This window comes from Chiloscyllium punctatum, chromosome 15, assembly GCF_047496795.1.
Source record: "Chiloscyllium punctatum isolate Juve2018m chromosome 15, sChiPun1.3, whole genome shotgun sequence".
Taxonomy (NCBI): Eukaryota; Metazoa; Chordata; class Chondrichthyes; order Orectolobiformes; family Hemiscylliidae; genus Chiloscyllium; species Chiloscyllium punctatum.
Genome location: NC_092753.1, coordinates 64,556,014 through 64,581,149, shown reverse-complemented (window position 1 = coordinate 64,581,149; position 25,136 = coordinate 64,556,014). Strand labels below are relative to the sequence as shown.

Here is a 25,136-nt window from a genome sequence, read left to right as displayed (position 1 = left end):
ACAGATGATAATTGGCCTGTGAAGACTGTTGTAAATCCCCGTAGAGACCTATAATTTTAAAAACAAGCTGAATTCCCAGCAACTTACGCAAAACAGTGCGTAACAAAGTGTCACACTATAAGACTTTATTGTAACATATTGACTAAACTTGGTATGCAATTAATACTCTACAAAAAAAGTAAACCTTCTTAACACATTTTTAAAAAACCCACATCACATTTGTATATTATCTGCATATGACACCATCTGTAGACATATAGTCGTGCTATGAATTTAACTACCTCTCACTAGCATTCCTTTACCCTATTTCACCAGAATGAATCTTCACTGGATCTTTTAAATAAAGTCCTCTCCACTCAACCCTTTGACCATGGGTTATCTGTAATTCAGCCCTGTCTAGGGATGCTGTGGTCTCTAATTTTTCATGTCCTTTGCTTGATGTCGAAGCCAGGCTTTTTCTTCTTCCTTTTGTCTGGCTGCCTCTGAAATTCTGACAATCTGCCACAGTAAAATTAACTGCTTATTTTGTTTGGCTATGTTTGTGAGCTACCTTCATTAGGTGGAGAATGGACCCCGCATGAGTAGAAAGTGTTTCAGTGCTACATTACTACCACACAAGTGAATGGCAGATGCCTCTCATAACAGTGGCACTGTCAATGTATTTATAGGACTGAATCAAACTCTGGCACCTGTGATGAAGTGGTTCCTTTTACAAGGTTATGTTGTCCTTTGGTTTTTTTTTCAGAGGTTGTAAATGACACAAGTTCGAAAAAGTCTTGAGTTTGGAAGAACTTTATGTCCAATTTATTTATAGCTAACAGATACTGCCTCAGACAGAAGGCTTTCAAGTTTTAAAAAAGCCTTGTATAATGGAAGGGGAGTGGTCACATCTTTGGTTTGGTTTGGCTTTAATGTAGCAGTGTGTGTAGTGAAGAAAGGCTGCTGGAACCAAGCTCAGTCTGGTTCTCTCTCTCTGACTTCTTTCCTGTAAGAACTTGCTTGGTTTTTCCTTTAATGCCAAGGGGTATTCATGGGCATTGTTGCAAGTGTTTTGGAGCAGCAGCATCAAGTTGGGATAGTTTGGGCTTTTAGAAAGCGTAGGTTATTTGGTATTCTGTTTTCTGTTCTTTGCATTTCATTCAGTAACCGTTAAGTAAATTCTGTTTTGTTTAAAACTAAGCAGTTTGACCTGCTGATTCTCTCCTGCAATATCCACTGTACACTTGCGTAAATCAAACAGCAAAGTTAGCATCATGTTTTGAAGGGTCTGGCCTGGTCCATAACACACCCCCTTAAAAATGCAGAGCAGCTCTGCCAGAATAAGTGAAAATTGAAATCTCATCTCTGTGCTGTAGATTCTCAGGTCAAAAATAAACAGGTGTCATATCCATTATTAAGGAAGTAATAACGAGACATTTGGAAAGTCAACGCACAATCCATCAGAGTCAGCATTTTTAAGAAGGGTAATTTATGTTCGACTAATTTGCTGAAGCTTTTGAAGGTGTAACAAACAATTTGGATAATGAGGACCCTGCAGATGTAATTTATGTGCACTTCCAGAAGGCATTTGATAAGGCACTACACAAAAGGTCAGTGCCATAACGTAAAATCACATAGGGTTAGGGATAATTTATTAGCTTGGATAGAGGATTCACTAACCAACAGAAAGCAGTCTTGGGCTTTTTCTGGTTGGTACGATGTAACTAGTGGATGCCACAGGTTTTGGTACTTGAGGCCTCAAATATTTATTGAAGGGGCAGTTACTATAGCAGATGGTGTTTAATGTGGATAGATGTGAGGTTATCCATTTTTGTTGGAAGAATAAAAAGTCAACTTTATGATCAAATTGGAGAGAATCGTCATGGGGCTTCAGTGCAAAGGGATCAGGGTGTCTTTGGACATAGAAAACTAGAACGCAGCTAATAAAGAAGGTATTTATTGCTAAATGAATAGTGTGTAAAGACGTGTTGCTGCATTTGTACAAGGCATTATTGAGGCCGCCGTTGGAGAATTCCATACAGTTTTGGTTCCCCTTACTTCAGGAGTGGATGTAGTTCCCTGGATGCAGTACAGAAGAAATCCACTAGATTGATTTCCAGAAGTGAGGAATTTGTCTTAGAAGAGATATTGAGCAGTTTAGACCTTTATACCCTTGAGTTTAGAACAGTGAGAGGAAATCTAATTGAGATATACATGATTCTGAAGGGGATTGACAAAGATGTAGATATGTTCCCTTTTGTAGGGCAATCTGGAAGAAGCCATAGTTTTAGGAGAAGGAAGAGCATTTTAATACAAAGATGAAAAATTGCTCCTCCTTAGTGTTTTGAGTCTATGGACCTCACTTTTCAAAATTGTGATAGATGCCAGGAAACTTGAGTAAATTTAAGGAGGAGAGAGACAGGTTTTTAATGGGTTGAAGAGTTATGGGGAGCTGGCCAGAAAGTGGAATTAAGGCTGAGATGAGATCAGCAATGATTGTATTGGCTGGTAGAGTAGACTTGTAGGGTAGAATTGCCTTTTCCTGCACTTAATTTTTGTGTGTTTTTATGTAGTGAAGGAATAAAAGAAAGAGCTGTGTGAGGTTACAAAGCATAGTTGATAGATATGGTGGTGATCATCAGATAAGTTTTACTACTGACAGCTTATACTGGTGAAAATAACACAAAGCAGCACATCAGACTGAATGGGATATTTCTTTTACTGTGATATTCGACCACTTTGTTTTGCTTAGTCTTTCTACCATTTTATAACCCACTGTGGTAAAGTGAACGTTCTGACAACTTAATGAAGTTTTGCTTTCCTCACATTGAGCGCAGTGACAATATTTACCCGAGTTTACATTGTGACAATATCTGTAAATACGCAGAAGCACACTGAAGACCAGCATTAGGGATTGATGTCAGTGAGTCATACGTGCACAGATGACTGTCTTGATGGCCGTTTTGAATTCCAGCCTGCATTGGAATATCAGACAAAGTCAGTGTGGATTTATGAAAGGGAAATCGTGCTTAGATAATCTTCTGGAGATTTTTTGAGGATCTAAATAGTATAATATGTAAGGGAGAACCCTGTATATGGTGCATTTAGATTTCAAGAAGACTTTTGATAAGGTCCCACCTTAGCAGCTAGGGTGGGCCAAATTAAAGCACATAGGATTGGGGGTGACTTACTGGCATGGATTAACATTTAGTTGTTAGTTCAGAAACAGACAGTAGGAATAAGCGGGTTTTTTGGCCGGCAGTGACTGTTTGAGAAACAAAAAGCAGAAGTATTATTTAAGTGGTGATGTATTGGGAAATATGGATGTAAGAGATCTGAGTGTCATTGTGTACCAGTCAATGAAAGTAAACCAGTAGGTGTAGCAAGCTATTAGGAAGTCAAATGGTACGTTGACCTTCATTGCAAGAGGATTTCGGTTCTGAAGTAGGGATATCTTACTGCAGTTGTATAGGGCCTTGGTAAGACCGTACCTGGAGTATTGTGTGCAATTTTGGTCTGCCTACCTAAGAGAGGATATGCTTGCAGCAAAGGATCATTAGCTTGGGTGTCTGTGCTGTTGTTTAACTGGTTCAAAGAGTGTGGTGCTGGAAAAGTGCAGCCGGTTAGGCAGCATTCGAGGAGCAGGAGGATTGATGTTTCGGGCATAAGCCCTTCATCAGGAACCAAATTGATCCTGTGTGGTTGGAGGGTCCCAAGGCTCCGGGATCAATGTGGATTTCACCAGTTTCCTCATTTCCCCTCCCCCCACCTTATTCCCAGATCCAACCTTCCAACTCTGCACCACCCTCTTGACCTATCTTACCTGTCCATTTGTTTGGTCCTTCTTCCTGAGATTCATACACAATTGATGCAACTGCAATGTGTCAACTTCTGTGAACAACAGCCAAATTTTATTAAGCAAATGCAGTACAAACTTTGGAGAAACTCTTAACACTTTTCGCCATGCTTGCGAAGCGTGTCGAGAGGTCTCTCTTAACAAAGGACACAGCTCTTCCTTTATACAAAATCTTTACATCGCACTCAGTAATGCCCACAAGACAACCCCCAGCCATTCCCCCCCCACAGTCACATGCCACTCAAGACGCAATGCAGTGACCTGACAATCTCCAGAAACAATATAATGTAAATTATCCCTTAATGGTCAAATCTATTGCAAATTTTTTTTTAACTACAAGGAGTTGTCAAAATTCCAACTATACTGTTCTTATTGATTTCTGAATAGGGGATGAAAATGTAAATAGTAGGTGATAACAATGTAAATGGCTTTTGAATAACTAGGAAATGGCCATGTAAATGCTTTTGAATGCCATGAGATGGGAATGTTTTCCTTACATTCTACCTGTAGAACAGAGACATTCAATTTCCTGTAGGTCAGCAAAGCAAATTAACTCTTTAATATCACACATCTTACTTCCCACCTATCCGCTCCATCGTCCTCTCCAACCTATCACCTTCACCCCAACTTCAACTACCTATGGCATTCTCAGCTACCTTCACTGCCATTCCCCCCACCTTGCTCAGCCACACCTCACTCCCTTGTATCTCTCAGCCCCTTTTGGCCACTCTCTCATTCCTGATTAAGTGTTTATGCCCTATTCTCCTGATCCTCAGATGCTGCCTGACCAGCTGTGCTTTTCCAGCACCACACACTTTGACACTGATCTCCAGCATCTGCAATGCTCACTTTCTCCCTGTTGTTTAACTGGCCCTATATTTACAAGAGTTGAAAGAATGAGGGGAATCTGATTGAAACATATGAAATTCTAACAGGGTTGGACAGACTAAATGCGGAGAGGTTATTTTACCTTGTTAGGGAGTCTCGGACCAGGAGTCACAGTCATAGGGTTATGAGAGAGTTAGTTAGCCTAACTTTCTAGCGAGTCTAATGTATTTGACGCAACCTCATTTTGTTTTCATCTCATGATTGGAGTGATGCAAAATAGCTTGTATGGATATCCATTTGATTTTAACATTTTGGATTTCAGAAAAAGGTAATTTCACTTAATATGCAAATAAATCAGATGTTCAGGTTATAGTGTTCTGGAGTTAAATGGAAAGTGATTGAGCAGGGAGCATGAATTAAATATTTACCTTTTTGACTTTCTCAGGGAAGCCATTGCAGCCAATTGTCTTCTGCAGCATCCAGTTATCTTGTGATACTTAACTCGTAAATTTTTGAAGCTCAAGTACTTTATTGTCTTCCCTTGCCTTTGTTTCTTCTAGTAAAACGGTAGAGCTTTTTGAGCATTTTTCTAAGAATGTATTTGCTTTTCACATTTCTCTGTACATGCAGTCAAATATTATAAACTCAACCAGGGGAAAAAGTGTTCCAACCTTTGGAGATGATTGAAATGCTATATATTTTAAATAGGTAAAAACAATGACTGCAGATGCTGAAAATCAAATACTGGATTAGTGGTGCTGGAAGAGCACAGCAGTTCAGGCAGCATCCAACGAGCAGCGAAATCAACGTTTCGGGCAAAAGCCCTTCATCAGGAATAAACTTTAACTGTCTATTCAATTACACAAAATCCAGCAGGGTTGTTTTCCTTAGAGCAGAGAAGCCTGAGGGGGGGTTCTGATTGAGATGACACAACATGTTCTTTAATTCACGGGATGAAGGGCTCATTGGCTAAGCCAGCATTTATTGCCCAGACAGCAGTTAAGAGTCAACCACATTGCTGTGGATCTGAAGTTACATTTAGGCAAGACCAGGTAAAGACAGCAGTTTCTTTCCTTAAAGGGCATTCGTGAACAACATGACTGTTTCTGACAACAGACAGTGGATTCATGGTCATCATTAGATTCTTAATTCCAGATTTTTTTCATTTGAATTCAAATTCCATTATCTGCCTCAGTGGGATTTAAACCAGGCATCCCAGACATTAATTGGGTCTGTGGATATCAGCCCAGCAATAATACCACCAAGCCATCACTCCACTTTTATTCAGAGACACATAAGGGTCATAGAGATGTACAGCATGGAAACAGACCTTTTGGTCCAACCCGTCCATGCTGATCAGATATCTCAACCCTGTCTTGTCCCACCTGCCAGCACCTGGCCCATATCCCTCCAAACCCTTCCTATTCATATACCCATCCAGATGCCTTTTAAATGTTTTAATCATACTGGCCTCTACCACTTCCTCTGGCAGCTCATTCCATACACGTACCACCTTCTGCATGAAAAAGTTGCCCCTTAGGTCTCTTTTATCTTTCCCCTCTCACCCTAAACCTATGCTGTCTAATTCTGGACTTGCCCACCCCAGGGAAAAGATTTTGTCTATTTGTCCTATCCATGCCCCTCATGATTTTATAAATCTCCGAGGTCAACCCTCAGCCTCTGACGCTCCAGGGAAAACAGCCCGAGCCTATTCAACTTCTCCCTTTAGCTCAAATCCTCCAACCTTGGCAACACATAGACAGGAGAGGTAGGGAGTAACCTTAGTGAAGAAGGTTTGAATTACCAGGAGGACACAATTTGGAGGAAGAGAAAAGGAGGTTCAGAATGGATTTGAGGAGAAATGTTTTCATCCGTATGGTTGTGGGTATCCTGCACCCACTGTCTAAAATAGTGGTAGAGGCAGGAAACCTCAAGAGATTTTAAGATGAACATAGAAATGCCATAATATACAAAGCCAATGGCCAAGTGCTGGAAAGTGGGATTAGATTAGATGGATGTTTAATGACCGATGGGAGCACGATGTTGGAAGGGCCTCTTTCTGTGTGTAAAAACTGTGATTCCGTAACTTGTGAAAATTTTAATCATCAAAGAACTGATACTGAGTTACTTGTTGGCCTGTCTTCCTAGAGTCTTAAAAGAAGTCGCTAGTCACTTGAGGGAAGGGTCACCAAACTGGAAATGTTAACTCTGATTTCTCTTCATCGATGCTGTCAGACCTGCTGAGTTTTTCCAGCAACTTATGTTTTGTTACTAATTTACATCATCTGCAGTTCTTTAGGTTTTTATTTGACTAGTCAGATGGCGATGCATTGGTTTTGATTTTCCAAAGCTCCCCTTATCTGGAGGTGGACTCATCATATTGAAAGATGTCAAATGTAACTCCTTTTATTTAAGAAGTAAGAGAGACAGAAAGCAGGGAGCTGCAGGCCAGTTAGCTTAACATCTGTCAAAGGGAAAATGAAGTTATTATTAAATAAGTTATAATAAGGCACTTGGTTAAGTTCAAGTTAATCAGAAAGAGTCAAATTGGCTATGAGAGAGGGAAATCATGTTTGATCAATCTAGATATTTTCTAATCTGTTCAGCGACGTTATTAATATACATCAGGTGTGGATGGAGCTTGAACCTGAGCCTTGGGCTTAGAGGTAGAGACACTACCACTGCACCACAAGAACCCTTACTTGACCGATCTGCTGGAGTTCTTTGACCTATATCTGCTCCTGATTTATATGTTTACCTATAAAAACATTTCTCTCACTGTCTTTCCCCTTATTTTGAAATTGTTTCCCCTGGTTTGAGTCTCTTTAATCTGGGGAAGCATCTTGCCTCCATCTACCCAATCTGGTTCTTTAAGTATTTTAAAGGATTCAATGAGAACATCTCACATTCATTGAAACTTTAGAGAATATTGGCCAAAGTCCAAACCATTGATATATATATTATATATTATAAACAGCTACTGCCATGTTCTATTCCTTGTGGTACTTCACTAGTTATATACTGCCAACATGAAAGTAATCCATGTATTTCTACTTAGCTAACCCTTAATCCATGTGCTTTAATTTTGCTAACCTTACTGCTCTGGGGATCTTTATCTATTTCCACTGAGTGGAGATTGTAGAACTAGGTGGCCTAGCCTAAAAATTAAGGCCAGACCATTCAGGAGAGATGTTATGAAGCACTTCTACACCCAAAGGGTGGTCGAAGTGTGGAACACTCTTCCACAAATGGCAATTGATGCTAGATCAGTTGTTAATTTTAAATCTGAGATAAAAGTATTAAGGGATATGGGCCAAGGGCAGGTACATGAAGTTGGCCCACAGATCAGCCATGATTTCGTTGACTGGTAAATAGACTGGTAGGGCTGAAAGACCTAGTGCTGTTCCTACATAAAAAGCCTTTTGAAATCCAAGAATACTACCCCTATTGATTTATTTTGTATCAATTTTCTTGGTAACAAACTCGAAACAAAACCTCCCACCAGCTTTGTGAATCATGACTATACCCAATCAGATCATAGCTTACTTTCAGCTCAACATGTTGGAGGTGGAGTAGGCAGCATTCGGGCTTCTGTGTCCTGGCTTGTCCACTTCACCTGTATTTTTCATCATTGTTCCTTTTCCTTCTACCTCTTTTTTTTTCAAACTTACCTGATAAAATGAGCTGTTTGGGAGGAGGTGACTTCGATGGGCTTCGGGGCAGCAACGGTGTTTTCAGAGGCTGCATGCCTGTGAAGCCAGGAGTGGGGCTCTCGCTCCTGTCGGCGGCATAACATGGGCTGGTGTAGCCTGGAGCGGGGCACTTACTCAGCAGCATGCCGTGAGCTGGGAAGTCTGGAACAGGATACTCTCGGCTGCATGGCATGGGCTGGTGTAACCTGGAGAAGGACACTCTCTTGGCGGCATGGTGTGGGCTGGAAAGTCCAAAACAGGATACTACCAGCAGTATGCTGTAGCAATGGAGAAGGAAAGCGAGACTCTCTTTGAGTTTTTTAAATTTGAAGTTAATGTGAATGGTGCTTATGTACGAGCAACGGGATACAATTTTCTGTGTCCTTTATATTGAATGCATGAAGGCTGTTCGTTCGTCTGATCGTCCGTTCATTCATTTCCATTTATCATCTTTTTTTAGCATTTTCCCTACTACAGCGCAAGGTTAACATGTTAGTAGTTACATGCCTTCTGCTTTCCTCCACTTCTTAGTAGTGGTTTGACGTTTATATTTGGGGGAGGTGACAGCCTATTGGTACTATTGCTGGACTGTTAATCCAGAGATCCAGCTAATGTTCAAATCCTACCATAGCAGATGGTGAAATTTGTATTCAATTAAACAAAATCTGTAACGAAGAGTCAAATGATGATCATAAAACCATTGTTGTTTGTCAGGAAAAACATATGTGGTTCACCATCTTTTAGGGAAGGTAATCTGTCATCCTTACATGGTCTACATCTAACTCCAGACCCACAGCAATGTGTTGACTCCTAGCTGCAATCTTGGCAGTTAGGGATGGGCAATAAAATGCTGGCCCACCTAGTGATGCCATCATCCTGTGAATGAATAATTAAAAGAAAGCTCCTGTTTACATTCCAAAATTTATAGAATTTTGGAAGATGATTACCAATGCATCAATTATTTCCACAGATACCTCTTTCAACCGTGGTATATCAGATATCAAGTATATATTTTCATCAGCCTTCAATCCAATTAATTCCTCAACCAAATCTTCTTACATGTACTGATTTTGTTCAATTCCTCATTCTGATGGTGTTATTTGTGATGTAAGGTGTGTGATTTTTATTTTAGAGTCAGATTTTAATTTAGCAGCATATGGGTTTTGGTTATTAACATGACTATTTCTGGAACCATATTGTTTTTGTAACCAGTAAAAGAGAGGGTGTTGCTGGGATGTTAGAAATTTGATTTTTATTGGGATTGCTTTATGACAGGACTGAGGAAAGTGAGGACTGCAGATGCTGGAGATCAGAGTCAAAAGTGTGATGCTGGAAAAATACAGCAGGTCAGGTAGCATCCAAAGAACAGGAGAATTGACGTTTTGGGTATAAGCCCTTCATCAGGAATTGGGAATTCCTTCCTGCTGAAGTGTTCATGCTCAAAACATTGATTCTCCTGCTCCTCGGATGCTGCCTGACCTGCTGTGCTTTCTAGCACCACACTCTCTACTGCAAAACAGGAAGCAAGCTAATGTTCCTAAGAATCAAGGATTATTTTAATTTTGCTTAGGCTAAAAGCCCGCAGCTTGGAAAACTTTTTATCAGTTCCTAAAAACCTTGATTGAAGGAGATCGATGAAACACTTTGTCTAAGAAAAAGGTGTTAGTTTGGAACTGTTAGGAAATAGGTCACCTCAGTGTTTCGTTTGAAATTTTCAGCCTAGATGTATTTGATTATAACCCTGATATTCAAACTTGAGAAAATCTAAGCCCATTTATGTGACTAATCAAGAAAAGAGCTACCAAACTCCATGAGCACGAATTGAAAGAAACAGTTAAGTTAAACTGCTAGCTATGGTTAAGAAGTAAAATCTCTCTCACTAGTATTTAAGTACTGTAAAGCGATCATGTTGGGATAAATAGGATTGTATATTTACTGTGTTTTGAAATCTTTCTGAACTGAAAGACTAGTTTACTGCCAAAGATAAAATGGCATATGAGGATGGTCCACAAGATGAGCGCAAAAGCACCGGATGCCATGCCTTAAGTACAAATTGGAAAAATTGTCTTGGCAAATGAATAGTAAATGACCATGAATACAGGTTAATCTGCTATAACGCATTTGCTAATGTGAATTTGCTGTAACATGATTCATGAATTGGGAACACTGTTTCTAAAGTGTGAACTTTTTAAAAACTTGTGTTGGCTGTAACACAATTACATCGCCAACACTTTAAGTGCAATTTTTTTATAATGCAGTGTTGCACAAGAACACAACTATTGCGTTAGATGTGAATAACTTGGTTTATTGTATTTTATCTTTTGCCTAATGCGCTTCGCTTTTATTGTTAAAACATTGCAGTGCTGTCTGCTTATGTTTTAATGAAAGACATCTTGTTAAATAAACAAACACTTAAGTCAACTTTTAGTTTGGGATCCGAGTTGTCCAGTAATAACATCAGCTGCGCTCATAACACCTCATGGATATCTAATTCTGGGAGATTTCTTGTATCATCCTCAAAGAAGAAAGAAACAACTGAATCACTTATCTGCCAATTCTCTATTCCCCATTATAAATTATCCACATATTACTTATAATAGAACCATATTTGTCTTGGCTAAATGTTTCCTAATTATATATCTTGAGAAACATTTGCTGCCTATTTCTATGTTTGTGCTAGTTTACATTTGTATTCTATTCCCTCTTTATTAGCATCTTGGTTCTCCTTTTGTATTCTAAAATTATCCTGTCTGTAAGGTTTATTACTGTTTGTGGCAAGTTTATGGACCTTTTTCTTTTAATCTTGCATAATCCTTAATTTCCTTTTCTTTTGCCACAATCAACTGGCTGTTTTGTTTTATTTGATTAAAAATCACATAACACCAGGTTATAATCCCAACAGGTTTATTTGGAAGTACTAGCTTTCGTAGCACTGTTCCTTCAACAGGTAGCTAGCTGACGAAGGAGCAGAGTTCCAAAAGCTTGTACTTACAAATAAACCAGTAGGACTATAATCTGGTGTTGTGTGATTTTTAACTTTGTCAATCCACTCCAACCTCCGCATCATTTTTTATTTGAGTCTTGAGAGGATGTATAATTGCTATCACTGATGTCATAATTATTTAAAAACTATCCATTGCCTATGTTCCTTCCTACTTTTTAATTGTCCTGCTCAACCTCAGCCAATTTTCTCATCATACCTTTGTCATTTCCTTTATTGAAGTTTAACTCAGTGGTTTAAGTTTGAATTACCTCACTTTTCAAACATAATGTAAGATCTATCATGATGTTGTCACTCATCCAGCAAGATTAATAGTCTGTTTTTTTAAAACGAGGTTTATATTATAATTTAATTTGCCACTTTCCTACTTATTGTTAGCAGCTTTACTTCCTTCCAATTTGAGCTACCCTCCGATTCCTAACCCTCTGACAAACTAGTTTTAAGTCTACACAGTAACCCTAGAAAATCTCACTGCCTGTATTAATCAATTTCATGTAAAATGTAAATTATTGTAATCTCTATGCATTCTCTATGCTCTTTATGAAATCTCATTGTGAATATATAAGCTTTCAGAAGATAGTCAGTTTTAATTTTACAAAATGATCATTCCAGTTTGTGATTACTGGTTTTAGATGGGAATTGGGGCAAAATATCAAGAGAAATAATGTTAGGTGCAAGACTATTGCTAGCAGTGTTTTTGTTGAAGTATGAATACTAATTTTACTTTCTGAACTGAAAGACTAGTTTACTGCCAAAGATAAAATGGCATATGAGGATGGTCCACAAGATGAGCGCAAAAGCACCGGATGCCATGCCTTAAGTACAAATTGGAAAAATTGTCTTGGCAAATGAATAGTAAATGACCATGAATACAGGTTAATCTGCTATAACACATTTGCTAATGTGAATTTGCTGTAACATGGTTGATGAATTGGGAACACTGTTTCTAAAGTGTGGACTTTTAAAACTTGTGTTGGCTGTAACACAATTACATCGCCAACACTTTAAGCACAATTGTTTTATAATGCAGTGTTGCACAAGAACACAACTATTGCATTATAGAAGCATTTTTTCTCCTGAGGAGTGAATAGTAAAGACTACAGACAAGCTGGTGAAAATGGCCAGTAACTGGAGTATACTGGCAAATATTTATACCAGAAATTTCCATTTTAAAATACTACAAAGGCAACTACACTTGTACATATTTATTATGAAAGTAATTTGAAAATAAAATTGTGACTAAAGGAATGTGTCCATCTGCAGGACTTGAAATAGACAGGTTGATAGATGTATGTATTTGTGTTTACAGTTGCACTGTGACAAAACAAAACAGTTCAAAAATACTTTCAGATCGATACTCTAAACTTCCACTGATTGACTGACTAAAAAAAAGTCTTGTGGTAAATATGCTTGAGTCATTGATACGCATTGTTTTGGGACGGAGGTTGGGCTTTGTGATGTATAATAATAATAAACAATGTCTAGTAATTTCAAATGATTTGGAGCATCTTTGTTGCTGCTAACATCTGTTCTGCAAACTCACCAGTTTCACTCATCCATGATAAACTTATTATTACTGAAAATAGCTTTGTTGTTTTGATGTCACAAACTGTATAAGACGGAGATTTCCAAAGTGAGGACTGGGACCTGAAGTTGGATCATGAAATCTGAAGCAATAGGGCTGCCTTAGAGTTCAGGCCAAGGAACAACAGTTGCATTTTTGATCTAACAGGCCTCCACTGTTTTCACTGATGGGTAGTAACAATTTTTAAGGCTTAAAATGGTGTCTTAGTGGGAAGTATTCCTCTTAAATCTCCATGAGGACTTCTATAGGTGCTAGAAGATGATTGGGAACTTGCCTTTACAGACCTTACAAAGATATTTCCTTGTGAGAGGAGTGAGAAGTACGGCATACTATTTAACATAAGAGGCCGTGCGTTTAATGAGGAACTGAGGAGAATTTCTTTTCTCTCTGAGGGATGTGAATGTGGAATTGGGTCCACAATCAAGTTAGTTATGATCTGTCTTATTAGATGGTAGAGTTGGATCGTAGGATCAAATATTCCTTCTAATTTTTATGTTCATATTTCATAGTCATGCAGCATGAAAACAGCCTCTTTGGTCCAACTAGTCCATGCTGACCATGTTCCCAATGGATAGGATAAATAAACAAAGTCTCTTCCCTGGGTTGGGAGAACTAGAGGGCATAGGTTTAGAGTGAGAGGGGAAAGATATAAAAGAGACCTAAGGGATAACTTTTTCACGTAGCAGGTGGTACATGTATGGAATGAGCTGCCAGAAGTAGTGGAGGCTAGTATGATTGTCACATTTAAAAGGCATCTGGGTGGGTATGTGAATAGGAAAGGTTTAGAGGGATATGGGTCGGGTGCTGGCAGGTGGGATTAGTTTGGGTTGGGATATCTGGTTGGCATGGACAAGTTGGACCAAAGGGTCTGTCTCCATGCAATACATCTGAGTAATTCCTGTGTTTGGCCCACATTCTTCCAAGCCTTTCCTGTTCATGTAATTATCCAAATGCTTTTTAAACATTTGTACCTGCAGCTACCACTTCCTCTGGTAGTTCATTCCACACATGAACCACTGCATGAAAAAAGTTGCCCCTCATCTTTTTTTTAAAGTTCTTCTCTCACCTTAAAAAATGTTCCCTAGTTTTCAACTCCCCCACCTCCGGAAAATACCCTTGTTATTCACCTTGTTATTCATGTCCCTCATGATTTTAAAAACTTCTGTAAGGTCACTCCTAACCACCTATGCTCCAGTGAAAAATATCCCAGTCTATCCACCTATTTTATAACTCAAACCCTCCATTCCTGGCAACATTCTGGTAAATCTTTTCTGAACCCTCTCTAATTTAATAATATCCTTCCTATAGCAGGGTGACCAGAACTGCGCACAGTACTCCAGAAGAGGCCTCACCAACTTCCTGCACAACCTCAACATGATGTTCCAACTCCTATACTCAAAGGACTGCGTAATAAAGGCAAGCGCGCTAAACACCTTCTTAACCACCCTCCCTACCTGTGATCCAAATTTGAAACAATTGTGTTCCTCAACCCTAGGTCTATCGTTTCTATAATGCTACCCAGGCCTCTACTACTAATTGTATAAGTCCTACCCTTGTTTGTTTTACCAAATACAATACCTGGCATTTCTCAAAATTAAACTCCATCTGCCACTCCTCAGCCTATTGACACAAGATATTGTGGTTTTGTTGTAAACTTGTTACTTGACAGGATGGGATTGTTGCTGGCTAGGTTAGCATTTATTGTCCATCTGAATTTCCCATGAGGAACTGGTGATGAGCTGCCATCTTGAAACATTGTGGCCCTTGGGATATAGGGAAACCCATATTGCTGTTGTGAAAGGAATTCCAGGACTTTGAACCAGCAACAATAAAGAAACAAGTCAGTTTGTTTTGTGGCTTGAAAGTTCATTGCGGGTATTGGCGGTCTCATGCTCATTCTGCTGTTATCCATTTAGGTGGTAGAATTCATAGATTTGGACTAAGGAGGCCTTGACAGAATAGATAGGGCTGCTGTGCCATTGTTTTTTGTGCTGCCTAGGTTAGTGTTTGATGCTGTCTGGTTTCATTCCTCTTTGTCTTTTGTTTCAGAGGTCATTTAAGGGTATACTACATTGCTGTGGATCTGAAGTCACATAACAAAGCAAAGTGGGATTTCCTTCACTAAAGGGCATTAGTGAACCAGATGGATATTAGACAAATTTTTAATTCTAGATTTATTTAACATAAATTCCATTAACTGTCTTGGTAGGATTTGAACTGTCAGGGAATTAGCCTGGGCGTGTAGTTTACTAGTGCAGTGATATTGTGACTACCCAGCATTTCCCCTTCAATTCCTCATGAAGACCTCCTATTTTCAATTTCAATGAGTGTGTAATATGACTAAGGTAAAGAGTGCATGAGGTGGTTCTTTGCTTGTACTGCACAACCTTTAATAATAGTACAAATTAACCCCTATCTTTTGGCTAAAATAGCCTTTTTCATATAACATGATGTAATTTGATCTGGGGTTTGGCCAAAAAATCTGAACTCTTTCTACTTGCTACACCCTCTCTGCTGAACTCCTGCATCTTGAGGTACAAACCTATTTGGGCTAAGCAAAGACATGCCAGAGAATTCCTAGAGACCTGGCACTCCAACCACAACACCATAAACAAACACACAGATCTAGATGCCATCTATCAGCCCCTCAGAAAACGAACAGGAAATGACATCACCACAAACCCCAGGAACCCCATCCAGGACAAACCTATAAATAGAAAGCAGGAGACAACAGCTTCGCTTCACTTGGAGGTTGCCACTGGTGATGATACCTAGCCAGGTAATGAAACATCTGGATATCAAACCTGCAGCTCAGCGAGCAAACCTACACCTCAAACCTATTTATTCATAGAATCATAAAATAGTTCACCATCAAAGGTAACTGTTCAACTCCATGTGCCTGTGCAAGTTAACTTGTTGTCAAAGTTACCACCTCACTAATGCATGTCAGCCCACCTTCTAATGTGGTAACATAGCATCAAGAAAGAGTAGCAGATATGTGGTCTAATTCACTCTTGTAATTGTTGAGCCCTAAGCAGTCTCCAAGATTTACCTCCTCAGAATCACTGTTACAATACCTGCCTGTGAGCCAGAATCTCTGGATTCAAATTCTACTCAGAACCTGATAATCAAGCAAGTGCTTTTTTTTTTTGCAAAACCAAACCAGTTGCATAATAACTATTTAAATCTTTCTAATACATGCCAAGGGTGGGAGAGGTTTCTTGTTACCAATGAAATAAAACTAAAACTGGATCCTCTACCACAGCTCCAAACTACAACATGCATGTAAAAGTACATGTTACCATAGTAACTGTGAACTCCTGTAATGTGCCACCACATTTATTTTATTCCATTTGAACTTAGTGTGAAATTATGTTAGGCACTTAAATCACCTTAATATTCACTTTATATGACAAAACAGTGTTTGCTTTTGCTGCAAAATGCTCTTAATCTATAGCTGCTGATGTATAAATCAACCGATATAAGGCAGTTAAAGCTAGAAGTTTTTACTTGCAAGAATGAGTAATTGCATGGTTCAATTAAGACAAAACAATGTTTAATTTTATTGCGATGAATGTTAACCAGCCATAATTACAGATTGCTTTTCAAGCTAATTGGAGACTGAAGATCAGAATCACAAAATCAATATCCGCATAGTTCTGATACTTTTTGGGGTGAAAGGGGATTTTTTTGAATAGTTTCTTCCGTTAATGAATGCCATAATTGGTGTTGCTTGCTTTGCGGTCACGCTCTGTAACAAATCAAATATGAAAATGACCTCCTTAGCAAAGACATCTGGCAATATAATTATGGTAACTTGGTGGCTTTGTATGGTTTGCTAAATGGGGTTCCACCTGTTTTGTTTAAAGAACAAAAACATGTTTGGGGAGGAAAATAACTGCTGTAAATCTGTTTTGCTTGTCTATTTTGAATAAGTGCAATAATCAGTTATTCAAGTATTATGGTACAGAGTAATGCTTTTATTTCTGAAATGGAATATGTTTTCAGTACCAAAAGGTATCAGAGATGTCAAATGTAGTCTTTTTCACTCCATGCTGTCCAGAAGTGTTTATCCTTAGAGCATCCGTGCAACCAACTTTCAGCGAGATTTCTTTGGGGTAAATTTTAATATTTATTCGGCAGTGGTTTAATTTGTTATTAATTGTGGATTTAGCACAAAGGAAGGGCATTTAGTTCCAAAAGGAGGTAGCTCGGAGATGGGAAAGAACATTAAATTGGATGGAGTGGAGATGTACCAGATCCCACTGGGATCTGGCTTCTTCTGGTATGGGCAGGAAGGCCAGTGGCCAGCCTTTTGGATATTTTCTGTGTCACAAGAACCTATGAGTTGAAAAGTGTAGTGCTGGAAAAGCATAGCAGGGTGAGGCAGCATCTAAGGAGCAGGAGAGTCATCATTTCGGGCATAAGCCCTTGATCAGAAGCGTGACTGTCCTGCTTCTTGGATGCTGCCTGACCTACAGTGCTTTTCCAACACCACACTTTTTGACTCTGACTCTCAAGCATCTGCAATCCTCACCTTTCACAAGAACCTATGTCCAACCTTTTCGCCCTGCTATTAATTAACACTTTAGAGTCAAATTAAGGATCGTATAAGGGCATCTGTCTGCAGGTATATCTTAATGAAAACCACCTGGAGGTAAAATGAGCTTGGAGTGCTTGGCCTGGGGTTAAGGAGTATCCTCAATCATAGGCACATATCAAGGGCATGGATAGAGGCAGGATGCTGGCTTCTGAGATTTAGCCCCATCATTGTTTCTGACTCCCTGGACCCCACTCCCCCAACCCTCTACCTCCAGGAAGCTTGCTGCAAGTTAATCTTCCCTGAAAACCACTTGCAGATTAACAGGTACATGCACATACTGGAGGGAATGATGTCAGATTCAACTTGTCCCAGCATCTCAAAGTATTTTGATCCTTAAATAATTATGGTGACATGTTTCTAAGAATTTGGCAGCACAGTGGCACAGTGGTTAGCACTGCTGCCTCACAGCGCCAGAGACCTGGGTTCAATTCCCGACTCAGGCGACTGACTGTGTGGAGTTTGCCCATTCTCCTCGTGTCTGCGTGGGTTTCCTCCGGGTCCTCCGGTTTCCTCCCACAGTCCAAAGATGTGCATTTCAGGTGAATTGGCCATGCTAAGTTGCCCGTAGTATTAGGTAAAGGGGTAAATGTAGGGGAATGGGTGGGTTACGCTTCGGCGGGTCGGTGTGGACTTGTTGGGCCGAAGGGCCTGTTTCCACACTGTAAGTAATCTAATCTAATAGTTCAAAGACAGTTGAGAAAATAATTGTTCTGTATATCTGAATCTGTTATCCACTGCGAATAGTGATTACTACCTAGTGATATAGGTTTATGATGATTCAAATGGGGTTTGCAGTTATTTAAAAAAAAACCTGCTCCAACATGTAATGACACACCTCCAGGATGGGGAGGTGTTAATCCCAGAGTTCCTACCTCAGACATAGGGACACTGCCACTACACCAGATGAGGTTACAATTACTTTAATCAACCCATTTAGATATGTTATGTCGCATGTTCTGGGGTTAGGCAGGATTCAAACTAGGACTTTCTGGCTCAGAAATATGAGGGAAATTATCACATCAAGACTAAATAAGGCTTGTAGCTATTTTAATCATCCCATTCAGACATGCACATATTTAGGACAGGTGGAACTTGAACCCAGGCCTTCAGGATTAGAGTTAGGAGGAATTTAGGTTTGTCTGTTCCTCTGTTAAGTTGCCAGTTCTATGTACAACAATATTTGGCTTTGTGTTCATGTCTTTTCTATGGAAGAACTCTAATGTAGACAGTATCTCTTAACATCAGTAGCTTACAAACTTTAAACATATTGGCTAGGGTATTTTCACAAAAGACATTGGGTGGAATTTAACATAAATGATCAAATGTGGAATTGAAAGCTAATCTGATGGTGACCGTGAAATCATTGTTGTAAAACCCCATCTGCTTGACTGAGTTTCTTTAGAGAAGGAAATCAGTTGTTCTTACCTGATCTGGCTTGCATGTGACTCCAGGTCGACAGCAGTATGTTTGACTCTTAACTACCTTCTGAAATGGCCTAGTAAGCCATACAGTTCAATGGTAGATATAACAACATACCTTTAAAATATATACTATATCTGTATACTTCCATGAGACGTGTTCATGGTGGTATCATTGAATCTCAGCATGTGATCCAAGTGTATAACGATCATATACTTCATGTTAACTGAGATCACTTGAAGCATGACTTGCTAACATGCCCATGAAACAGAAGAATCTTGGAATTCCTCCAGTACAGAAAGTGGGTATTCGTCCCACTGAGTCTGCACCGACTTTCAGAAGAGAACCCCCCCCCCCCCCCCCGCCCCCAAAACTATTCCTGTAATCCCAGATTTACCATGGCTGAACCATCTAGCTTGCACATCTCTAGACATGATAGGACAATTTAGCATGGCCAATCCATCTAACCTGCACATTTTTGGACTGTGGGAGAAAGCCAGAACATTGATGAAAACCTATGCAGGCACAGAAAATATGCAAACACCACACAGTCCCCCAAGGCTGGCATTGAAATCTGTGAGGCAGCAGTGCTAGCCACTGTGAAGATAATATTTTTGTATATTAGTGAGCTGTAATAAATGTCCGTTGGATTCTTCACATTATCTACATCTAGTTTTTTTTTAATGAGGGACAGCATGAGTATTGTCAACTCACATTTAAAATATCTTTTTCAAGGAAAAACTGAGATCAAAATTGACAACAAATTCTTGCCTTGCTCGTGACGCACACTTCCCATGAAAAAATTTTTAAAACTTTAAGGAGATTTTCTATTCTTTACCTCATTGTATATATGAGGGTGTTAACATAATATTCCAGGTTTGTTAAAAAGTTATGCTACTGTAGAAGTCATGAGTCTTTTTTGTAGTATGCTAATTGGAGATAACTAATGTTTCAATAGGGTGGCTGTTGGCTCATGTGTGCTATTTAAATTTAAATCAACTGTCACAGAGAACTGAGTTTTTGGGCACTAAGCAATTAATATGGAAATGTGCTGATAAATATTTATGTAGATGTCCTAATTATACAGTAAACTTAAATGTGCTCTAAAATGAGATTTGTTCAGACATCAAAGGCATGGCTGGCTTGTTAATAGGATATAGATTTGCATAAGGCACTAATCAGGCGTACGCTGATTAAATTTCATTATGGAAACTGCCAGCTGCAATCTTTGTTTCCATTTCATGACAAAAAAGGGGGAACTTTAACGGTTCAGTTGCCTTGACAGTGAGAAACCAGTCAAGCCAGGAAGGCACTCTGCAACAGCTTAAGCTTTTTGATTTTTTTTCACAATTGTTGAGATGGTTTAAATCTTGGCAAAGATTGGAAAGAGCTTGTTTTCACCCCCCACCTGTTTCACCGCTCCATACAGTGGATCAACTGAAATTGCCATGTTGGTGGGCAGAGAATTTACTGTAGGTGGTACGTAACTTATTTAGTCAAATAAAATATGGAAATTGGATGAATATGTGCATACTGGGGATTAAAATCTCATTAACAATATACTGAGAAATATTTGGTCAACACTGAATTTTGCGATAGTTCATTTTTTTTGTAAATATTGGAGAGGAAGCTAATGTCGTGTGCATGTTTATTGTATTTGTAATTAAACAGATTAAATAATCTATCTTCCTTTTTTGAAGAAAATTGTGAAAATCTATTAAGATTGGTTTGGTTTGTTTTTTTGTCCCTGGAACAAAAGACTGTGATGTACTTTGGCAACTTTGAATATGAAACATTTTTTTAAAAAGCCTCGAGTTCTGTATGGTTGTAATTGAATTTTTGATGATGCACAGAAAGTATTCTTCTACCCAGTCCTATCACTGTCTACTTCTAATGCCCAAACATTTTCAAAAAGGTGCTGCTCCTCTTATGATATACTACAGTACATTTGCATTATTACAGGAAAATTCTGCTTTAATATCGGTGTGTAGTTTATACTGACTGTTTTGGATCCCAAATGGTAACATCTAAAAACTTATAGGTCTGCTAACATTGAATGGCTTTTTAAAAAGAATTGTATGATGTATATTACCAAAATGATGTTTAACAACATGTTATCAGAAAAAAAAAGTGACTTTTAGTTTCAAATAAGTCTTTAGAAATTTTCAGACAGTATTAATATCAGCTATGTTAACTGAGCTAAATTTTATGGATATTGCAGTGCTGGAGATTTTTGTTGAAATTGGAGCAGGTACGGGGCCTATAGTTTAAGATGGAAAATAGCTATATTGAAATTCTGTGTGCAAGTTAGTAGAATTTACTCTTCAGAGGTTTCGCATTTCAAGTGATTGCAGTAATTTTGTAAAATGAATTATAGAGATCAGAAATCATTTTTTCCCTTGTTACTATGTACATTTTCTGGAATGGTTACCATTGGATGGAAATACTAACAGGATCCCAGTTTTGATTTGCATTTCAGTGAAGATTAATAGCAGACATACAAATTTCTATGCAATGCACAGAAGGGTTTTTTGCATGAGGATTTTGACAAGGTTGTTTGGCAGGAAGTTTTGTGTTCTTTTGTGATTGGAGAAAATAGTTTGTGCTGTACTTTATTCAAGTGAAGTAGCTTACAGTATACTTCACTCATTGATAAAAATATTTCCTAGGATTCCTCTGATTTAAAAAAAAATCAATTAAACTGTGGGTTCCTGTATCTCTTTGAATTCTAAGTCTTTATCTTAACCTACAAAAATAAATACATGTCAAAAGTAATTCACTCGCCCTCGAGATATTATGAGTTCACATGAACCACTATTTAAATGCAGCTTAACTATTCCTGTTTTACCTTGACTGGAATGGACAACTGGCATGAGACAAGCCCAGGACATTCTATGCAAGTGCCTTTCTTGCTTGGTTTAAATGCATGTGTTAGACAACAGAAATCTGTGTCAAAGCAGTGGGACAGATTCAAGAACGACATAGGGAGAGTACAGAGCAAACCTGTTCCAATGAAGACAATGGGTGGAGCAACAAATCTTGTGAACCCACAACATCAATGGGTATGCATGTTTGAATAAAGAGAAAAACAGATGCTTTTGGCAAATACCAAGGGCTCAAAATAACTGAAGCCTTAAAGGGACACAGCAAAAAGGGAGCATGAAAGATTAATGGCAGGTAAAATAACAGCAAATCCGAAGTTATTTTACAAATGCATTCAGGAGGAAAGAGTCAGGCCCATTAAGGGCAGTGATAATTTGTGTGTGGAGGTGCAAGACATAGGCAGGAACCTCTTGGAATCCAGTGACTTCTGGAATATTTTGACCAGTACCTCCACTATTCCTGCAGCATTTTTGTTAAAACTCTTGGATTCAGGCCACCAGTTCCTAGTTATTTGCCTGCCTTCAGTCCCATTATTTTGTCAAATACTTTTTCAAAAGGGGCCTTGCATGTGTTTAGCTTTTCTCCCCTTAGCACCTTGCTTATCTACTATCTTTGAGGTGTTTATCCTGCCCTTTATTGTGAAGACCATTGCAAAATATTGGTTTAATATTTACCTGCTAGTTTTTTTGTTGCCCACTATCTACTCCCTCTTTTATATCGTCTAAGAATCCCATGCTTACTTTAGGTATTCTCTTTTCACCAAAGTCACTCTTGCTGTTGTTTTTATCTTCATTGAAAATGCATTTTCAGAATGAGTTTTCTCCATCTTTACTTGTTGGTGTATCTACAAGAAGAGCCCTTAGCTGCTCAAAAATGCAGCTCACTGTTGCCACCTTGTGAGTTGTTAAGGATCAGCAATACATTTGGACTTGGCCAGTGATGCCCACTTTCCATGAACAGATTAAAAATATACCTGCCATTTAAACTGCATTCTTTCCATTGACATTTTTCTTAACTCTTAAGAAGAGTAAACTCATGGAGGTTTGAACTCAGAAAGGAAAAGCTCCTGCATAGGAAAAGTAGCTGAAGTAATTGTTGATCCTTGAGAGATTGGGGAATTAATAATGAGAAACCAGAAAATGTTAGAGACTTTGATCTAGTATTTTGTTCCTACCTTCACCATGGAACAATAGAAAATTCAAGTTTAAAAAGAAGGGCCAAACTTAAAACAGTCACAAGTGCTGGGAAAACTAATGAAACTAAAGGCTGACAGCTCCCTTGAACCTGGTGTCTTACAGTAAATGGGTGCATTATTAAAATTTACCATAATTTCCTAGATTCTGCAAAGATCCCAGCAGATTAGAAAAACCTCAAACATAATTCAAGAAAAATAAGAGACAGGAAGTGAGGAATTATAGGTCCGTTAGATTAACATCTGTCATTGGGAAAACAATGGAATTCATTATTATTAAGCAAAAAGTAGCAGTGCACTGATAAATCATAAAGAAAATTAAGTAGGATCAGCATGGTTTTAGCAGTTGGTTCAAAAAGGCTAGTTAGTTGTGGGTTTTATTTTTGAAGCAAGGCTGATATGCTCGAACATGTTGATGTTAAGGAGGAGGATGTGCTGGAAATTTTGAAAAACATGATCATAGATAAGTCCCCTGGACCAGATGGAATATGCTCAAGGTTGCTATGGAAAGTGAGGGAAAAGATTGCTACGCCTTTGATGATGATATTTGCGTCCTCGCTGTCAATTGGAGTAGTGCCAGATAATTGAGGGTGGCAAGTGTTATTCCCTTCAAGAAATGGAATAAGGATAACCCTGGGAATTACAGATCAGTCAGTGTTACATCGGTGGTGGGCAAATTATCGGAGAGGATTCAGAGAGATAGGATTTATTATTATTTGGAAAAGCATAGCTTGATTAGAAATAGTCAGCATGACTTGTTGAGGGGTAGGTCATGCTTCACAAGCCTTATTGAATTCTTTGAGGGTGTGACAAAATGCATTGATGAAGGTGGAGCAGTGGATGTGGTGTATATGGATTTTCACAAGGCGTTTGATGAGGTTCCCCATGGAGGCTCATTCAGAAAGTAAGGAAGCATGCGATACAGGGAATCCTGGCTGTTACAGAATTGGCTGGCCCATAGAAGACAGAAGGTGGTCGTAAATGGAAAGTATTCAGCCTGGAGCTCTGACCAGTGGTGTTCTGCAGGGATCTGTTCTGGGACCTCCTTTTTTTTTGTGATTTTTTTTTTTTATAAATGACTTGGATGAGGAAGTGGAAAGGCGGGTTGGCAAGTTTGTCAATGACAGAGGTTGGTGGAGTTATGGATAGTGTGGAAGGTTGTTGTAGGTTGCCATGGAACATTGACAGGATGTTGGGTCGAGAAATGGCAGATGGAGTTTAAACTGGAAAAGTGTGAAGTGATTCATTTTGAAAGATCAAATTTGAATGCAGATTATTGGGTTAAAGGCAGGATTCTTGGCAGTGTGGAAGAACAGCAGGATTATGGGGTCCATGTCCATAGATCCCTCAAAGTTGCCACCCAGGATGACTGGGTTGTGAAGAAGGTGTATGAGTTGGCTTTCATTACCGGGGGATTGAGTTTAAGAGCTGCAAGGTTATGCTGCAGTGCTATAAAGCCCTGGTTAGACTATACTTGGAATATTGTATTAAATTCTGGTTGCCTCATTATAGGAGGATGTGGAAACTTTAGAGAAGGTGCAGAGGAGACTTACAGGATGCTTCCTAGACAGGAGGGCATGTCTTACGAAGAAAGGTTGAAGGCTTTTCTCATTTGAGCGAAGGATGAGAGATGAGTTGACAGACGTGTACATGATGATGAGAGGCATAGATAGAGTGGATAGCCAGAGACATTTTTCCCAGGGTGGAAATGGCTAACAGGAGGGAGCATAATTTTAATGTGATAGAGGAAGGTTTAGCGGAGATGTCGGAGTTAGGCTCTTTACACAGAGTGGTGGGTGCATGAAATGCTCTGCTAGCAGTGGTAGTGGAGTCAGATACATTAGGGATGTTTAAGCAACTCTTGGATAGACATATAGTTGATAGTAAAATGTAGGGTATGCAGGTTAGTTTAGACTTAGAGTAGGATAAAAGATCAGCACAACATTGAGGGCCGAAGGGCCTGTACTGTGTTGTACTGTTCTATGTTCTATGTAACAAGATTAGTGAATTGAGTATACTGTTTCTGATGCGTGAACTTTTAAAATGTATGCTGACTGTAACATGATTACAGCGCCAACACTTGAAGCATGATTTTTCT

At 39.0% G+C, this 25,136-nt stretch overlaps 1 protein-coding gene across 8 annotated transcripts in view; it reads left to right on the top strand.

Annotated features, from left to right (window-relative positions):
- Positions 1–25,136, top strand: part of pou2f1b (POU class 2 homeobox 1b) — a 199,436-nt gene that overhangs the window by 37,212 nt on the left and 137,088 nt on the right. The window contains exon 2 of one of the 8 annotated variants that reach the window (XM_072585324.1): positions 14,250–14,357. The exons of 5 other annotated variants lie outside the window; for them this stretch is intronic. Coding sequence is in view for 2 of the 3 variants with exons in the window: in XM_072585329.1 (XP_072441430.1) it covers positions 20,412–20,442 (31 nt within the window). In the remaining variant the exon portion in view is untranslated. Of the gene's footprint in view, positions 1–14,249; positions 14,358–20,369; positions 20,443–22,004; positions 22,026–25,136 lie in introns of those variants that run through there. 2 more of the 8 variants (XM_072585329.1, XM_072585322.1) reach the window with 2 other exon arrangements.